This window comes from Strix aluco, chromosome 3 (assembly GCF_031877795.1).
Source record: "Strix aluco isolate bStrAlu1 chromosome 3, bStrAlu1.hap1, whole genome shotgun sequence".
Lineage (NCBI taxonomy): Eukaryota > Metazoa > Chordata > Aves > Strigiformes > Strigidae > Strix > Strix aluco.
In genome coordinates, this window is record NC_133933.1 from 99,477,952 (window position 1) to 99,495,992 (window position 18,041).

Genomic DNA, 18,041 nt, shown 5'->3' on the forward strand with positions numbered 1-18,041 from the left:
AGTGATAATCAGGTGCAAGTCTGAAGTAGAATGATATTCCTGAACAGTTTCATGTCAGCACCCACCTGAAGGAGAGTTTTAAGATACAAAATAACCTCATGCCACTTGACCTATGGTAACATGTCTGTAGTTAATGACAGAAGCGATGCAAGCTCTCGATTGTGTTGTACAAGCTTTCAGGGATAAATCAAATCAAACAGCATAGCATAATGCACAGTTAATTGCTCTGTATCTTAGATGCACCACATTTATAAAGATGCCCTAATCATTTCACTACTATGCATAGTTTGTTTTATTGGGTTTTACTGCATCATTCACAGCTTACGTATGCCTAAAAATCAAGAATGAGGTTTGGCAGAAAATTAACTCTAGGACGACGGTATTGTGCTGAGGATATTTAAAATAAGTTGACTTGCTAACAGCTACTGCTGCTCCGCAGTTGATTATTCAAAGAGCAAAAAAAGTTCCTGCTGTTAACAATACCAAATCACGTGTTATTCACAGAAAAAAATACATATATACACCCAAGTAACATCCTGTCAGTTTCAAGTGTTTTTACTTATATTATTCCTCTTTTTAAATTTAGGCATACATAAAAAGCATAAAAAAAAATAAAGTTCTGAATGTTTCAAAATTACATCATACCAAAGCAAAACAGGACAGCATCTGGTCAGAACAAGAGTTGTGGGTTTCTTAAACAGTCAGTCTTTAGAAGTCTTGACAAACGGATTTCTCACCACAGTATGACTATGAACTACTTTCTGAGAAAGGAAGTGTTAATCTTTCATACCGGTGTGACTCTTGTTAATGTTGGGAGAGAATTATGATAGGGGCTGGCTACTTCTAACTCTGTCATGGGCTACACTGCTTAAATGGAATATACTTTGAGAATAAGGATACATTTTCCTAAACATCATAAATACCATACAGCTGTCTTCACAGTTTTAGTCATAATATCACAACCCTACAACTGTATCTAAGTATTTATAGATCATTTCAACTGTAAGAGTTTTTCAAAGAGCTGACATTCATTTGAAGATACTTCCATGAGGTACAAAAAAATCAGTTTGCCTCCCTGGGTAGGTGTCGTGGTTCGAGCTCAGAGTGCAACTGAGCACCACGCAGCCGCTCACTCCTCGCTTCCCCCCCGGCACTGGGAGAAAGTAAAGCAAAAGGCTCGGGAATCAAGATAAGGACATGGAGGGATGACTCATCCATGACATGACAATCATGGGCAAAAGACAGACTTGTTAGGGGAAGAAAAAGACAACATAAATGTAATACAGACACTAACATCACAACACTTAACAGACAGAGTAGGACAGTGAGAAGCATTACCACATCTTAAAAACACCTTCCCCCATCCCTCCCTTCTTCCTGGGCTCAGCTTTGCTCCTGATATCTCTACCTCCTCACCTCCAGGAGCGCACAGGACAGGGAATGGGGGGTGCAGTCAGTCCTGCCGCTTCTTTCACCGCAGGGTGAGAGAACGACTTCTGGCATTCTTCCCCTGCTCCAGCATGGTCCCCCTCTCACAGGAGACAGTCCTCCACAAACCAGCTCCGATATGAGTCACTCCCATGGGCCACAGTGTTGCCCTAGCTGCTCCAGCGTGGGACACCCCTGTGTGTTGCAGTCCTCCCAGTGCCAAACTACAACAGTGGGACTTCTTCTTCCCACAGAGGCCTTCTTCAGGCACAGTCACCTGTCCCGGCGTGAGCCCCCCATGGGCCACAAATCAGTATCTGCTCCACCGTAGACCTCCATGGGTGGCAGGGGGAAGCCCTGCTCTCTCACCACAGGATACAGGGAAGTCTCTGCTCTGGCACACCTCTCCCCCTTCTCCTTCTTTCTTCCACTGACCTCGGTGTTCACACAGATGTTCTCCTCGAAACTTCTCCTCACACCTCCCACAACTCCTCCCAGGTTCCCTTTCTTAAATATGTTATTGCAGAGGTGCAGCTAATTGCTACAGAAATTGCTTTTACTACATGCAATTTATAACAGTGGATGAAATCTGGGAAAGCACCTTAAATTTTTAAACACCACCTCAGCAAAATTACCTGGTTAAGGAAAGCAGGCCTTAGGGCACAGCAAGCCTGTTTCTGCACTTCTGTATTACCTGTTCATACCCAGAAGGGATTCATTTTACCAAATGACAACATACATACACATCTCCAACTTAAATTGTTTCTAACCCAAGCAGAAGGCACTGCTATTTCAGAACTGGTAACAAAAAGTAAGTGTGCTAAAAAGCTCACCTCACCCCAACAATGCTGATTTTGATTAAAAATAGGACAGAGGGTGCTCTCTGCAAAAGTGGGGTAAAGAAATTTTCCAGAAGAAAAGAGCTTGCCGCAACATAACACAGACACCCCACCTGAACAGTTCACAAGACTATTGCTCATGAAAGTATCATGCTAGCAAGTGCTTTGATGCTACCAAAACACTTGGCAGGGGGCTGAAGGCTACAAGCAGGAATCTCCCCCTTTTCCACAGCTGCCCCTCAGTTCCCAGGGAATCTTAGCCACCAACTGGCATGGTGGGAAGTGGGAAGGTGTGTCAGATGTCATCATGACTACAAAAGCAAAGCTTTAGAAACTGTCACCACCCCCTGCACAGGGACAGAAACGCATACTCCTGCAGAACTCCCTTCCTCATCCCATTCTTCTCAAACTTCCCACAAACCCCCATGTGCTGGAAGTAACTTCCCCTCTTCCCTGCCAACAGTATCCAGGAGCAGAAAAGCAGCATATCAGACACAGAATGGAGGCTCAGCTTCACCTTTTCTTCCTCTTCCTTGTCAGTCCCAGGCCCACTTGAAAGATGATCCCTGAATACCAGTCACAGCACTACAGGTGCATGGGAGATGGGCTGGGGACAGAGCCAAGGAGGGTAACCCAATACAAGCAGCAGACTAGGACTATAGGTGCTACATTAGTTCAGCTAATTTAGTATTGTGTGCTTTTAGGATTTTGCCCTAACTGTGATTTCAGATTGCCTACCTCAAACCTGATGTTTGGTGGCCTTGAAGAAACACAGGTGAATGTGAATGTGCATGAGTCATCTATTGCTAAAATATTTCATAATCAGATTTTGTTCTATCTCAGAGAAATTAAGTCATTTACATTAGTCAATGAAAGAAAAGCCCAGGTAACAAGAAATAAAATGGTGTTCCCTACTCAGCAGTCTGGATTCTATCCTTGTTTCTATGACAGGTAAGTGACTCATATTAGTCTACAACACAATAAAGCAAAATCTGATTACTCCTTCAAACATTTTAAGGCAGCAGTGGACTACTATACTAGATATGTAGGTTGTCTGTTCAGAAGGATCTTGGGAGTCTTTTGAACTTTTTTAAGAAGCATAATTTTAAACAATTCTTCCTATTTTCTACTTTGGAATAGAAGAAGGGTAACTGACAATGTAATTCAAACCACAATTGTATTCTACCTCTTAAGTAAAGCAATTTTCCCCCTACTTCAACAATGCTTAATGAAATACACTTCTCTAGTTTGATTTTTTCTTTCTGAAATGAAACTATCACTCAAAGACCCCTTTTCTCAGATGAGAAAGGCAGCATACATTTCCACTCTTTACGTCCACCCTTGCACCCATTTCCCTGTCAAAGGTCACTGCCTAGTAAGATGGAGTAGTAAATTATATGTTAGGCCATACTTAAATAATGTAGGTACAGAGGACTGTGTGTTTAAGCATAAACACACCTATATAAATAAAAATATATAAACTAGATTGTATGTCCCGGAAATAGCTGTATCCAAAAAAACAAACAAGGCTGTGAACTTCAGGGTAAAGGTTGACACTCTCAAAACTGCTTGCCAGAAAAGCACTCACCAACTTACTGTATTGAACACACAGCTACATGATTAAACAGCCGGTTTGCCATGCGGCTTGTATTTGCTATTACAGTGCACCTCGCTGCAAGCAACAGTCTGGAATTCAGCAGAGCAGTAAGACCCTCAGAAGAGGGGCCCAAAACCCCCTAGGATTTCTCATCAAGGTATTACAGAGAATAAGGGAAGACAAAGTCACCAGCAACCGTAATCCTATCTTATCCCTGTAACAGAAAAAGATACTCAGGAAGGACTCAAAGTATACTGTTGAACTACCCATCACTGAAAGAAATAAGCACAATATAAAGAGTCATAAGAAAGCTCTTCGTTGGATCATAATGCTTTGCTGTTACATATGTAATAGACAATGTATGTTGAACTTACAGAACCTAGGAAGAGCTTTCAAGAGACACAAAAGAAAGCATTTAGCTCCGTATCAAGTTTTCAACTGTGAAAGACGTTTTCAACTGTGAAAGACATTTTAACATGTGTAATGTTTTCTACATTTCTCTTATGTAGCTTTCAAAAAAGTGACAGAATTCTTGGTGAAACTTGTTTACTTACATTGAAGGCATTAACTGCATTTTTATCATAATATTTCTTCTTTTCGTACTTATCCCTGATGAAAAATTCCACAGCTCTGGAAGTAGCTACTTTAAGGAAAATACGCATTCAGATAAATAGCAACATTAACCTAAAAAGCTGACAGGTTATTCTAATTGAAGAATTGCACCAGATTCTTTCTCCACTCATTTTGTAGTTTTAAAACAACAGAACTGCTACATACAGAATAACTGCAGTGTCCAAAAAGAGTTTCTTTTTACTACAGAGAATTAATCAGTTTAATCTCTTAATGAAACAGTATGAGAAAGATGGACTAGAAGTAACTCAGTGTTCCACAGTTGGGACATTTTCACTTCGTTTTTATAAGCTACAATGCTGCAGTACTGCAAATACCTGAACAAAAGTAGTTGTATACAGTAAATTGTTTACCATCATAACTTGGGAAAAAATACTTTCTCTTCAGATAAAAGGTGAAATGTATGTACCTGTTTTCTGATTTGCACAAATGATACCATGCATCAAAAGGTGATCATAAACAGTTCCTGAGATCAGCAAGTCCTCAAGGAGAGTCTCCTATTACAACAAACATCTCTGTGGAAGGGAAAGAAAACTAAAACACTAGTGATAAAAAGATATTGAAGCAAAGGTGGAAATAGCAGCAGGCATATTGATGTAGAAGACTGGAACTGACAACTCACTAGCTCAAGCACAAAAAGGACAACTAGTTGTTTTCCTCAATTATTTTTTCAGCCTCATAAAGCAGCTCATCCAAAGCAGTGTCAATACTTTAACTTTACTAAAGCTGATTCTCTGGTATCTGCAGAATAAATTTTAACTAATTTGTTCGGCAATGTGATTATCCATTCAAAAATTGAAATTGCAACTGTGGAAGGTCAGATTCATTGCATCTTAAACTTTCATAGCAATCTTTCCTCAATTGATGGAAAAATGCCTTAGCTCCACGTACAATCTCTTAAGATTAACATTAAGCTCAGAGCACTCAGTACGTTCATTCTGTGCATCAAATTATACCATCAACAATCACATTTAGTTTCAAATTGTATGCAAGTGTCACCCGAAGACATTGCTTCATAAAAGCTGCAAAAACCAAAACATTCTTTTCTATCTCTTTCCAAATATATCTACGTTCTAAAGGGGATCTTGAGCACTTTGAAAGTACATCTACCTTAGTACTAATACTACATTACTCTTTACACATACCAAAGAACTGTCATTTTGCCAAAAAATCAATGTATATTATCAAATTACAGATGAATGGAAATTGTGTAATATGCAACTTCCACAATTTTTCAAATTTAGCTAAGACTAAACAGGATTCCCTCAGAAAGTTTATTTTCAACTTGCAGTACAAATTACTGTATTACATAATCTCAGTGGGGGGAAGAGATAGAGATGGAATTTAATTTTTTTTTCTATGTTTTTGGGCTGTAACTGGATAACTGTATTAAATTATAACTAATTTAGAAGTAAACAGAAAAGATTCAAAACTTGATTGTTATAAAACACCTTAGAACAACCTATCCTTTCTTCAAATAAAAAGTCTTAAGTTATTTGCCAAAATTAACATTTTCAGATGGCCCATTTATTTTGTCAAGTGTTCTAAGGTTTGGTTGCTCAGATTTTGGTGTTAGATATTTTAGTTCTTTTGCATAAATATTTCCCTATTTTCAACAGTTTTCCAGAATGCACACTTAGTATTTCAGACAATTAGAAAGTTTTAATTTGAAAATTATTAACACAGAATCATAAGTATTTATATTTCATAGGGTTTAATTTTTCAGGATGCTATTACACTGGGGTATTAAGCTGCATATTTTGAAAAACATCCACTTTATTCAAGTTACGCCACTTCAACATCCATGAATTTTTGGACCACATCTAAGTTTCTTCAGATCAATAACCAACTGTGCTCTTGTTAACAAAAGAATTTTAAGCAACCTCAACAGATGTCAAAACTGTTTTAAGAAGTAAGCAAAATTAAGAGACAAAAAAATGATTTGCTCTACCCTTGGAAAAAAACACTTTGAAACAGGAAGCTAAAGCTGCCATACAAAAAACCATCAAGATGATCCTCAAAGTTAACTTCTATGCCAGAGTATCCCTGTCAAGTACAAGGGAAGAATAAAAAAATGCTCAGAAAGGTCAGTCTTGTGATTAAGAAACAGAAGTGATGGGAACCTTTAGCAGGAGATTTCGGGCAGATCCCACATACATGTTTCTCCTGTGTCTCCATTCTACTACCTAAAAACCAGAAATAAGTGCTACAGGAAGTTAAAACACTAATATAGAACATATACAAAAGTGATCATTACATGCAAAGAATTTTCATAGTTCATCCAAAAGAATATTCAGAATATTGAGAATGTTCATAATCAGAATACTGACGAGACGCAATGCTGATTTTGTAGTGATACAAAGGGCAAAGAGGGAAGGCAAAAAAAGACCATAACACAACAGCTTGTCATGAATGCCAAATAGGTAAGTAGCTGCCAAAGTTATGGGGAAATTGAGAAATAAACCAGAAAATGTTGGCTTCCTCTCTCCTGGCACTGTATTTTTAATAAAGAAAAGACATGCAATGAAATACAGTCAGTTGACCAAGTCTACCACTTAGAAACTGACAACTGTTCAAAAGGCTATGTAATTATTTCAAGGTATACAGTGTCAACAAAAGAACTATTTTTAAAGTCTAAAAATGAGAGTTTTGGTCTGGTCTGACAAGGAAAGCTTAGAGTAAAGCATTATTGCTTCTCCTGCAATAGCACCAGTGAATTCAAGTTAGCTGCAGTAAGAACAAAATAAACATCTTCAAGATCCACTTTTGAGTGAGTTTTAGCCAAAGTCTTTCAGTCTTATGGCTGAAATAAAGTCCCATAATGTTACAGTTGGAATACTACAGTGCTATCTGATTCCAGTCACTTTTTTCTTATGTGTATGTATAATTTAAAAGTTACTGGAATATGAAAAAACATATCTGTTTTGCTCAAGTGCATTTTATAATGAGGAATCTAACCCTTCCAAAAAAAGTCTTCTGCACATAGCATATCGAGCATAGTATCTAATAAGCAGAAGAAACAAAATGACTTTTGGATATAGAAAGAGAAAATTCAGATCCAGCTACAACTAAGTCCATTTATCAGCCTCCACAGCCTGTATCATCATCAGGCTAAGAGAGTTGGGGAAAGATTCAGCTCACTTAACAGTACGTGTTTAGGATCGCATTATAGTTGAAGAGTTCCATTAGGATCTCATTATAGTTGAAGAGTTCCAGTAAGATCAGGTGAAGCAAATCCTACCTGTGGACTAACATCACTAAATCAGGAGCTAATACAAACCTAAATTAATGTCACTATACATTAGCCTAATGACTCAGTACATTTGAAAAAGGTATTTTTTGAGGAAAGCTATTTATTGGCAGTAGACAACTTTTTCTTCAATCCTCCCCTTCTAGGTACATGGTGATAACCACACACCAACACAAGTGGTGGCTGTCAGGGAGGTTTGGTTTATTTAGATATTCCCATGCTAGTCATCTGTGTTTGCACACTTCACAGAACGTATACACTTCAACTCCAAAAAGTTACAGAATATTTAATCTAGAGGAGAAAACCATACACCACTTGAGTAAGATCTAATGGCTTATTTTACCATTCAGCTCATTGTTTCCTCTTCAAATGTTTCTAACTTCAGTTGTCAGTTACTCAAGATAAAGACAGAATATTCAAGAGCTCTCTAGTATCACTCTAACTTCCTACATACAGGGAATTTATGAAGTCACCTCTTTTGAAAGCAAAAATAATTGGGTCTTGCCAAATCTCATTACAAAGCAGATTTGCTATAACTGAAGTAATTTAAATCTATTCTGAACCATTCCCAAATTCCTCTGTCATTTCTTATACAACAATATCAATGAAATAAATAAGGTGAGTTGCCAAATGTAGCAGTTCCTTGAGACAGTCATAACATCTAAACTGCATTAAAAGTCATTTCAATGTGAAAGCTAAAACAAAAAGGATACTGATCTGTTTGAGGCCTTCGGAAGTTCTCTGGTAGATTAGCTTCGTAGAGTAGTCTTGCTTTAGTATTTCCCATTTCCTGCATGCACTAAGGAAAAGTGGTAGGAAACAGTTAGTTCATGTCCATCAGTAATTTAAATCCTGAAATAGTCAGAATGGTATTGGTGTCTTAAATGACACTGCAAGTTTTTAACTTGGAGACCTCTCTGCTGCTGTATGTCTTGGGAGATGTTCCCATGGCACAGGAGGGCTGCTGCCAAGACTTGCTGGACAAAAGCTAACAACATAGATGCTGTTTACGGTGTAAACTAACCCATCCAGTGAAATATAAGCTTTCATCTCTCAGGATGGCTCTTCAGACCAGGAGGAACCGAAGTAATAAAATTTGTCTGGCAACAGAAAGAGGCTTCAGACTGGAACATACCTGGAAGTCAGTACTTGGTACACCAAAAAAATGCAATCAAGAATCAGACAGATATATGAACGCTACCTACTGTCCTCTACTGAAAAGGAAAAGGCTTACAACATATTTTCTGACAAAGAAACAGCTTTCAGAGTCCTCGTGGCAAGGTACAGTACATCTAAAATGATACAGAAAAGATAGCTAAACAAATTTCTGAAGTGAGTTTTCAGAACTTAAATTCATTAGAGTATAAATATAACACATTAAGAACTACTCTGATTGTAAAAAATGTAAGTTGGGGTTGCATGATAAACTCCAATCCTTTCAAAAGAGCTCCTTGCATTCCCTCCAAATTGAAAACATATTTTAGAATATTTTACCTGTATTTGTTCTGGTGTCCACTGGTCCAAGTTGACAGACTTGACCCTTGATATATGGACCCCAAGATTTCGATGTATTCCAGCACATCTGATGCAAATAAAAACACCGGTGTTCCAAGAGGCCCATCTTGGACCTAAGGGGAATGGGGAAATAAATGCGTTATTTTCAAAATTCCATATAATGTTAAGATTTTCTTTGGCATAATTCTATATTGACAACAGAAATAAACAAGTCTGAATAAAGGTTCACAGCTCTTTCTCTAGGATATCCATTACTTCTAATAATCTCCATTGTTAGCAATTTTATTTATGGCTTTCTACTTCTAAGGGATGTCACGTAACATTTGAGTTAGATTAAGCTAGGAAGTCATATGTTGTGTCCACTGCCCCACACACACAACAAAAAAACCAACCAATCAACCAACCAAAAAAACCCACTTTAGAAAGTTGGCTTACTAGTAACAAGAAGATTTTGCTTACATCTTGAATAATCCTTAAGGCTATGCATCAGATACAAGAATCATCAGAAATGAGTAGAAGTTGCCCCTTTCTCTCCAATTAAAAGCTTCCTAAGACATGCATCTGTACTTAACTTGATATTATATGCAGGGCAATCTTATATTAATGCAACAAATCCTTTAATACCTCACATAGAACAGACTTTACAATAGTAGCACGCAACTTTTGATTATACAGAGATTTGCAAAACCAACTGATGAAAATATCCATGACTAGAATGGTGGGAAACTGAATATATTCAGTATTCTTGATTCCTAAACTACACTATGAGTTGCCATTCACAGCCCAATGAATTTTCTCACAGAATCGGGTGGATTTATAAACCTTACTATTACTTCTCAGCTGTGTTGGCATGTTGAGACAGACCTAAAGTATGCTGGCCTGAACTCCCACAGTGACATTTGGGATGTTTGACTTGAAGTTACTCACAGTCTCAAATTAAACACGTTTATATCTGTTTATTCCAGGTCAGTACACCACCACTGTTAAAGGTACTGCTTTAAAGTCCATCTAGTTCTGAGCTCTAAGTAACCATCAAAAGCAAGAAGGTGCACTGAATAGGCAGAAAACATTCTGAGCAATTATTTTCTGCCTTTGAACAACAGATGCACATCTAGCCCACTCATGCAACTGCAGCAGTTTGCATTTCAATATTAATATATTGTATGAACGCTTTCCTGGGGCCTAGAAAATAATTTTATGCCTTCCTCTCCTGATCTTTAGCTTAGGAGTGTGCTGGGTTGACCCTAGACAAACACCCACAGAGCTGCTCACTCATTCTCCTCTCCTGCAGGACAGGGAGAAAGGAGAAGGAAGGTGAGAAGACTTGTAGACTGAGATAACAACAGTTTTAATAAGTGAAGCAAAAACTGCACAAAGCAAAGAAAAAAAAAAAAAGAGGGAAAAAGAGAAAAAAAAGAAAATAAAGAAAATAAAAATTTCTTTACCAATTCCCAGTGGCAGGCAGGCGTCCAGCCACTTCCTAGAAAGCCAGGCCTCAGCACACACAGCACTTGCTTTGGAAGATAACACCATAACCAAGAATGTCCCTTCTTCCTCCTCCATTCCTTGAGCATTTATTGCTGAGCACATCATCACATGGTATGGAATCGTCAATTAAGAGTCAGCAGCTGTCCCAGCTGTGTCTCCTCCCAATTTCTTGCCCACCCACCCCTAGCCTACTCATCTGTGAGGGACAGAACAGAAAAAAGAAAAGTCCTGATAGCGCATACTGTTCAACAATAGCAAAAATGAGGAAGCAGGAGAAATCCTTTCAGTTAGACTCCATTCTTTTGAATTGGTATTCAAAAGTCCCAAGACGTATTCACAGCTCCCCAGATTTGTTGCAAGAAGTCTTCTTACTAGTGGAAATACTGGCTATATTTTGGGTAGCCACCCTGCTTTTAATTTGTCTTGTTCAAGATCTCAAAAAGTCAGACCACCTGATGTCCACTGCTTGACCTTTAAGACCAAAATGATTAAGGTGACTGTCAGTTTTTGAAATAAGTGCTACCATCATAAAATTAGATTTCAGGGGTCAAGAGATCTATCAGTTACTCTGTTAACTAACACATCATTTCCCACATGCCACTTCTATGTTAAAACTACTACTTGTCAGGTAAGAATGAACAGTGAAGCTGTTTGCAATGTCTGTCTCAAATAGTTTAACAACTAGCAACCTGTTGACCTGCATTTTTATTTTCCCCTATAAAACACTACAGACACAAAATGCTCACCCTGTCCTTACAGTCTGTGAAGATCTATAGTACAGGAAGATCCCACTTACAATTTATACTACTTTAAGTTTTAGTGCTTCAGGATAGAGTTTTGCTGGCCATTTGCCTCAACATATTAATCAAGTTTCAGCTAAAGTAGTACACCAGAAGAAACTTAATCAAAAAACGTCCTTAGCCACTCCATTGTGGATAAAGTACTTCAGTTTATGCAATTGCTTAATGGAGCCATGACGATTCAGAAACAAAAAGGTAAGGCAAGGTCTTGCGTGCCCAACAGCTTCTCCAGTTTTTCCCCTGAACTGTAACACAAGGATGTGCCTTCTAAACAGGAAGCCAGTTTTGGTCAGGTTACTATATGGAGAAGAGGTGTTCATCTGTAGTACCTATATGATGTCCATATTTTTATCCTATAGGGTGTTTACACAGTCACTATAATCTTTTTACCACAGCAGAGTTTGTACAACTACACACCATATGAGATTCCTATTCTTGAGGTTCTTCCTCAGCTGTGATATCCCAGATAGGCAAGTTCTATATTAATGACGCAAGACCAGAATGAGGGCTTGATATGACTGAAGTCTCTCTTAATAAATGAAGAGAGAGATCATTAACTTCGCAGTATAATATTTTAACTTAAAATTTTGTTAACAAAAAAAAAGATCATAATACAGCTTGTGAATTAGCTGATTTTCTCTTGGAAAATAACAGTTTTATATTTCCCCAGAAGCTAAGATTTCATTAATTTGTACTTATTTCTGAAATAACTTAGGGAAATCAAATATATTTAAGCAATAAAGTAACAAATTAAGCAGTGGAATAACAGACAAACCTGAGGCCAGACAAAAATATTCATGTGCAATCTCTGAATTTATTTCATTCATGACAATATGGAATATTAAACATTTCAAATGAAAAATGTTTTAATTAATTCAATCAATTACAGTCACAGTTAAGCAAAGGAAGTTACAAAATAATGTTTTCTGCATGGGCATCAAACCAGCTGTGCTTGACTTAACCAGAGTCAACTAAAGCTTAGTCTGTAAACCTTCCTGTGTGACAAATGTTTAACAGTAATTTGGACTGATTCAATAAACAATTTACAGTTATCTCAATTTTGTGTGAAGTCAGGAACCTTATTTCTGTACACAGGAAGTATTTCACACTTAATAGAAACATCACAGGTTTATTCTGGTTGAGTCCTTAAAGATACACTTGTTTTTCTTCAGCAAAATTTACAAAAGTAACCTAGTTTATCTGCTGCATATATTTTGTTAGCCAAATAAGAAGACAGACATTTGGCTTCAGAAATTAAGACTGGACATTAAGGGTCTTGATGACTGCTATTTTATGCTATTTCAAACACCTTTACATGTCAGTAGTAATGCTATCTTACCTATCAAGACCTGCATTACACAGTGCAACTCCAATCAGCCAATATTAACACGAAATACTGTTTGAAATAAGTTTTAATACAATTGTAATTTTATTCTTTTGAAAGCCATTTGAATACAAGCTTTCTACCAGAAGAGCTGAGCTGTACTTCAGCAGCTTGCTGCACCACTATCAATGCACCACTCCTATATAAAAATACACTTCAAGTAATTTCTTCAGTCATTTAAGATACAGATAACTGCTTAAAAATATTTTCAACCTCTTTCATCCTTTGCTAAAGTTAATTTAAGGAAAAAAGCCACAGGACTTCTGCTGTCCTGAAAGCAACCAATGTTTATCCTAGACTATATGCTAGGATACTATGAAGTCCCTGAAACCTGCCTGGATGAACCAAGGAAAAAAAATTCAGCAACCTGAAGACAGATTGCTGCTTCCAAAATGAGAAATTTTTTTTTGTTTTCAATCTTAACTTTCATTTCTTTCTTACATTTGTGTACTGACTAGACTTACATTTCCTTTTCAGTTCTTAATAGGTAGTTAAGTCAGCTCTGAAGGTGTGTGCTATTTTCCAGAGAAATTATCAAGACAAAATTTTGAATGCGTTAGGTCATTCCTGTGAACGCCTAACAACCTTCCTTGGGATGGTCTACCATTAACAATTTAAGTAACCCTTAAAATAACTAATCCGGAATAAAATCCCACAAGGTTTATTGTGCATATTTAGTCTTGCTGTCAACTGTAATTCAGTTACCCTCATAAAAAGCAGTGATTAAGTTTTGATTTGAAATTTAAACACAGCACAAGTGCAAACTTGTTGTGAGAGCTGAACAGAAAGATGGATTTGAGCTGTCGTATGGCTTCACACAAATTAATTTGGAGTCTTGGCTATTACATGTTAAATGGAGAATACCAAGCAACATGTCCCGCTGTACTGGGCCTGGCTAGGGTGGAGTTAACTTTCTTCAGAGCAGCTGGTATGGAGCTGGGCTTTGGATCTGTGACTAAAACAGTGTTGATAACACTAATGTTTTGGCTATGGCTGGACAGCGCTTGCACAGTCAAGGCTTTCTTTCCCATTCCCACCCAGTAGACAGGGGACGGGCAAGAGGCCAGAAGGGGACAGTCAAGGACAGCAGACCCCCAACTAACCCAAGGGACATCCCAAACCATATGACATGGTGCTCAGCAACAAAAGCTGGCGGAAAAGAGGAGGAAGAAGGGGGAACGTTTGTGGTAATGGCATCTGCCTTCCCAAACAACTGTTACGCATGCCGAGACCCTGCTGCTTTCCAGGACGTAGCTGCCTGCTGATGGCATGTAGTGAGTTACTTTCTCTTTTCGCTTCACTTGCATGTGCAGCTTTTGCTTTCCTTATTAAACTTCATGATGTCAAGCCACAAGTCTTTTCACCTTCCTTCTATTTTTTTCCCTATTCCACAGGAGAGGAAAAAGCATGAGAGGTAGGGTGGGTGTTCAGCTGCTCGATGGGGTCAACCCACCACACCCACTACTACATTAGTCTGCATTCAGGAATTGTATACCAAGTTTTGAGCGGAAACTAGAACTCAATTAGATGCACAGAAACAGCACTAATTGGGACATATTTAGACTATTTAAGGACTCCTTTATTAAAGACCATTTTGACTCTAAGAATGAAAGAAACATGTAGCCACAAGACACAATGTTTCCTGGTATGTCTAAGTTTTTAGAATTGCTAGATAACTTGTGAATTTAAGAAACAACCCGAAGAGATTTTTCTCCAGTTACAGTAGACTTCATACCAGTATAGTTATTGTACAGAACAAACATTCTCTCTACTTGCAGAAATATCTACAGCTACTGAAAAACCGAGAACATTTCAAAAACTGACTTCAGCTGTTTAAAGCTTAAGCAATAAAGAGCTTGAAAGAAATTTACATAATTTCAGATACCAGTCTTCACATGAGGCAATTGCTGAAAGTTATCCATCTTCATATGACATTCTTTTATTCTAAAAATGCACTTCAAAGTGTGAATTTTGTGAAGAAGGCATCATTTTTGCATATTCTCTAGTGAGGTGAAAGGTTTTGTCCCAACATCTCAAAAATTTACCCACTTTTTCCCCACACTTTCCCCTCTTCAGGATGTAATTTTTGATGAGATGTTTCTCCTCCATATTATTTAAAGTGGACTAGTACCTTGCACGTGCCTAATGTGTGTGCATATACTCCTTTATGTACCTTTCTTCCCCGTCCCTATAACTCATTCAGTTTGGGACGTATGTTCTACTCCGCTAGATTAGAAAGCTGATTGAAGAAGCTGCAATAAACGCTCGCAGCATTGCTGATGCTCTGCTAATGTAATTATAGTTGAAACAACCAAATTTTTGTGGGTACAGCTGATATAGACCTTCGGGCAAGAATGACAGGAATGGTAATACTGAAGCTAGTATAGTGCATTTCCAAAGCAAACACAAGACAAAGCACATTAGTTTTTAGAAGCCCAAGGTTTAAGTTTTATTACAAATTGCTTGAGTTTTATTTTGCATCAATGAATGCATAGTCCTGTACCAAGCACAAAACAAGGTTCATAAGATACTGCTCATTTAAAAGACTGAGGAAAAAGTACTTTTATCTGCATTACAAAAAACATGGAAGCCTTATATACTAAAAGTATATGAATCCAGGCAGTCAATACAGTGTGAAACATCCCTTTAGCTCTCCGTTTAATTAGTTTGTATAAAAATCCTTTAACTGCTTTAAACATCTCAGTCAACACTCCATCCTCTACTCAGTTTCTACCTGCAGTAAGGAATTAGTGAGAAAGGTTATCTGCTACTAGACAAGACTGGGCAGGAATAGGACTACCTGTCATACAAACAAGTTAAAAGAAAAAAAGCAGTAGAGACCAGAACAAACCAAAAAGAGGCAAAAGAAAACAAAAGTACTGGGATATGACGTAATTGGGGGATGTCCACAAAGAAGGAAGTATAAGATTACTGCAGATATGGCTACAAAGTAGAATGATGATGGTTGCCTCCCTTACCACAGTAATTCAAAATCTCCTCCCCTCCATCAGTCCACTACCATCTGTTCAGCTTACTGGAACTGCAGGTTAATATTGAAACACTTCTTTTGCTGCAACACAGGTGCTGCCCACTCTTACTAAACATCACAACTTACAGAGAGCAACAGAGGTCAGAATTGGGGTAGAGAAAGCAAACACACAGCCCTTCCATCTTCTACTTGCTGTCAAAGGGAAGGGTGACTGTTTTACATCTCAGCAAACTACTCTGAACCCTTTACACTGTGTGCATAAAACCAGTTAGGAGACTAATAAATTTGAGACAAAGTTTTAAATGAAGAAAGTTTGTCAAGATTGAGTTTAAATAAGGTTTGTATTACAGACGCACATAAAAACAAAGTTAGTTTTCACTCTACATTCTTGCAGTTACCAATTAGCAATTCTACAAGGAAGGAAGCCAAGTATTACATAGAGCACTAACTGCTTTGCATCTCAATATAGTCTGTAGCAACCTTATCTTAGGCCAACATCTTCAAAGACTTCTGACAGACTACAATTCTTCCTTTCACTCAACTGCACCCTGCCTGTCCTTTGACCATAAAGCACGGTGAAGTTACTTTAATTCTCTTCTGTGTCTTCAAATTCTGCTGATGGTTGACAGACTTCATTTGTCAAATAACTGGCTCCATCTTGTGGAGCAGAGAATTAACTGCAAGAAAACCTACACATCTTCCGACTCCAGTTCCTAAAAACTATCACTTTTTGGCCAAGGCCTCACCAAAAAGCCTCAGTGGTTGCATCAGTACAAGCATGCCCATGCAGTGCTCTCTCTCCATTAATCCCCCACGCAATTCATACTGCGCAAGTGTCCCGCTATGCAAGATTTCAACCAGGTTATCAATGAACGTTTTCAAGAAACATCTGCAATTTCTGTAATTTCATGAACAGAAGACAAGCACTCATATCAGATACAGAGAAAAGAAGGAAAACAAGTAAGCAGAAGTTGTACTTTGTGTAATTCAACACAAGAAGAGCTAAGTAACACAGTCCCTCCTCCAGTGGCTACCCAGGGAAGAACAGTGATAGTTTCTCTCCCTGAAGTGTAACCCACTAGAGACAGGGATTAAAAGTCAAGGCATTACTGAAATGCTCAAAACCAATACAATTACTATCACCGATTTTCAGTCTAATCCTGCTGCTTCAAAGACCATCTCTTACTAACTTCATTGGAGGCTGCTTAGTTCTCCCCCAAAAAGATAGTATCACATCTACCATCTCCAACCATTTCTGATTCACAGACTCTCAGAGAGGAAAAGAGAAAAAAATCTGAGAACACACCCCCCCCATACAACACAAAAAACCTAACTGCAATATTAATCATGTCCACTGAATCAGACTTTGTGAATTAAAGAACAAATCTTAGAAAGAATAAAAGATCTTGCAGACCTTGCATAAAGATCTTGAACCAAAGGAAACTGTGCAAGAACCACAATACAAGAATCTTTATTCCCAAATAAAATGTCCTTTGAGGTCCTTGAACCTTTAGTCTTTTGAGACTGCTGATATGGGGCTATTTACCTTCTTGATCTGATTAAGCAGAATGAATAGCCTGAAGCACATTATTGTGTCACATCTACTCCCCCATACTAAGCTTGCTTTCTTTTCTTCTACAGAAGGGGCTTCATTGCTTTACTTCCATACCCAAAGAGTAGGAAAACCATGCAAGTGCAGTCTTCACATGCTTTTCAGATGTCATTGTCTAAGTATGCAGCAAAATACTGTTTTATATAAACAGAGGCAACAAAAGACTGTAGCTTAAACATACCTCTAGTCTTTAGAAGTCTCTTATAGCTAGCTTAGTAAGTCTGTGTTTTGACAATCAAGACCAGAATTTGAGAACTTAAAATTAGCCACATTAAAAATCGGGGGGGGGGGGGGGGGGGGGGGGAGTTCAAACAAGAGGAGCTATTTCAGTAGTTTTAAGTAAAATCAAACTCAACAGCATAAAGTTGCACTGAAGGCAGACAATTCAAGCAACTAAACACACTGTTCCAGAGCCCTGCTTGATAACAGCAGAGATTTCTGTGGTTCAAGATGTACTGCAAGAACAGTGGGAAAACAAGCATTAGAACATCACTTGGCTATTTTTAGCC

General features: G+C 38.0%; 1 protein-coding gene across 6 annotated transcripts in view; it reads right to left on the reverse strand.

Moving 5' to 3' along the window:
- SMAP1 (small ArfGAP 1) overlaps positions 1–18,041 on the reverse strand; it is a 101,960-nt gene that overhangs the window by 65,568 nt on the left and 18,351 nt on the right. For all 6 annotated transcript variants that reach the window (XR_012622646.1, XM_074819807.1, XM_074819806.1 and 3 more), the window contains exons 2-4: positions 9,239–9,372; positions 8,458–8,543; positions 4,419–4,494 (exon numbers count right to left, since the gene is read on the reverse strand). Coding sequence is in view for 5 of the 6 variants with exons in the window: in XM_074819807.1 (XP_074675908.1) it covers positions 4,419–4,494; positions 8,458–8,543; positions 9,239–9,372 (296 nt within the window). In the remaining variant the exon portion in view is untranslated. The remainder of the gene's footprint in view (positions 1–4,418; positions 4,495–8,457; positions 8,544–9,238; positions 9,373–18,041) is intronic.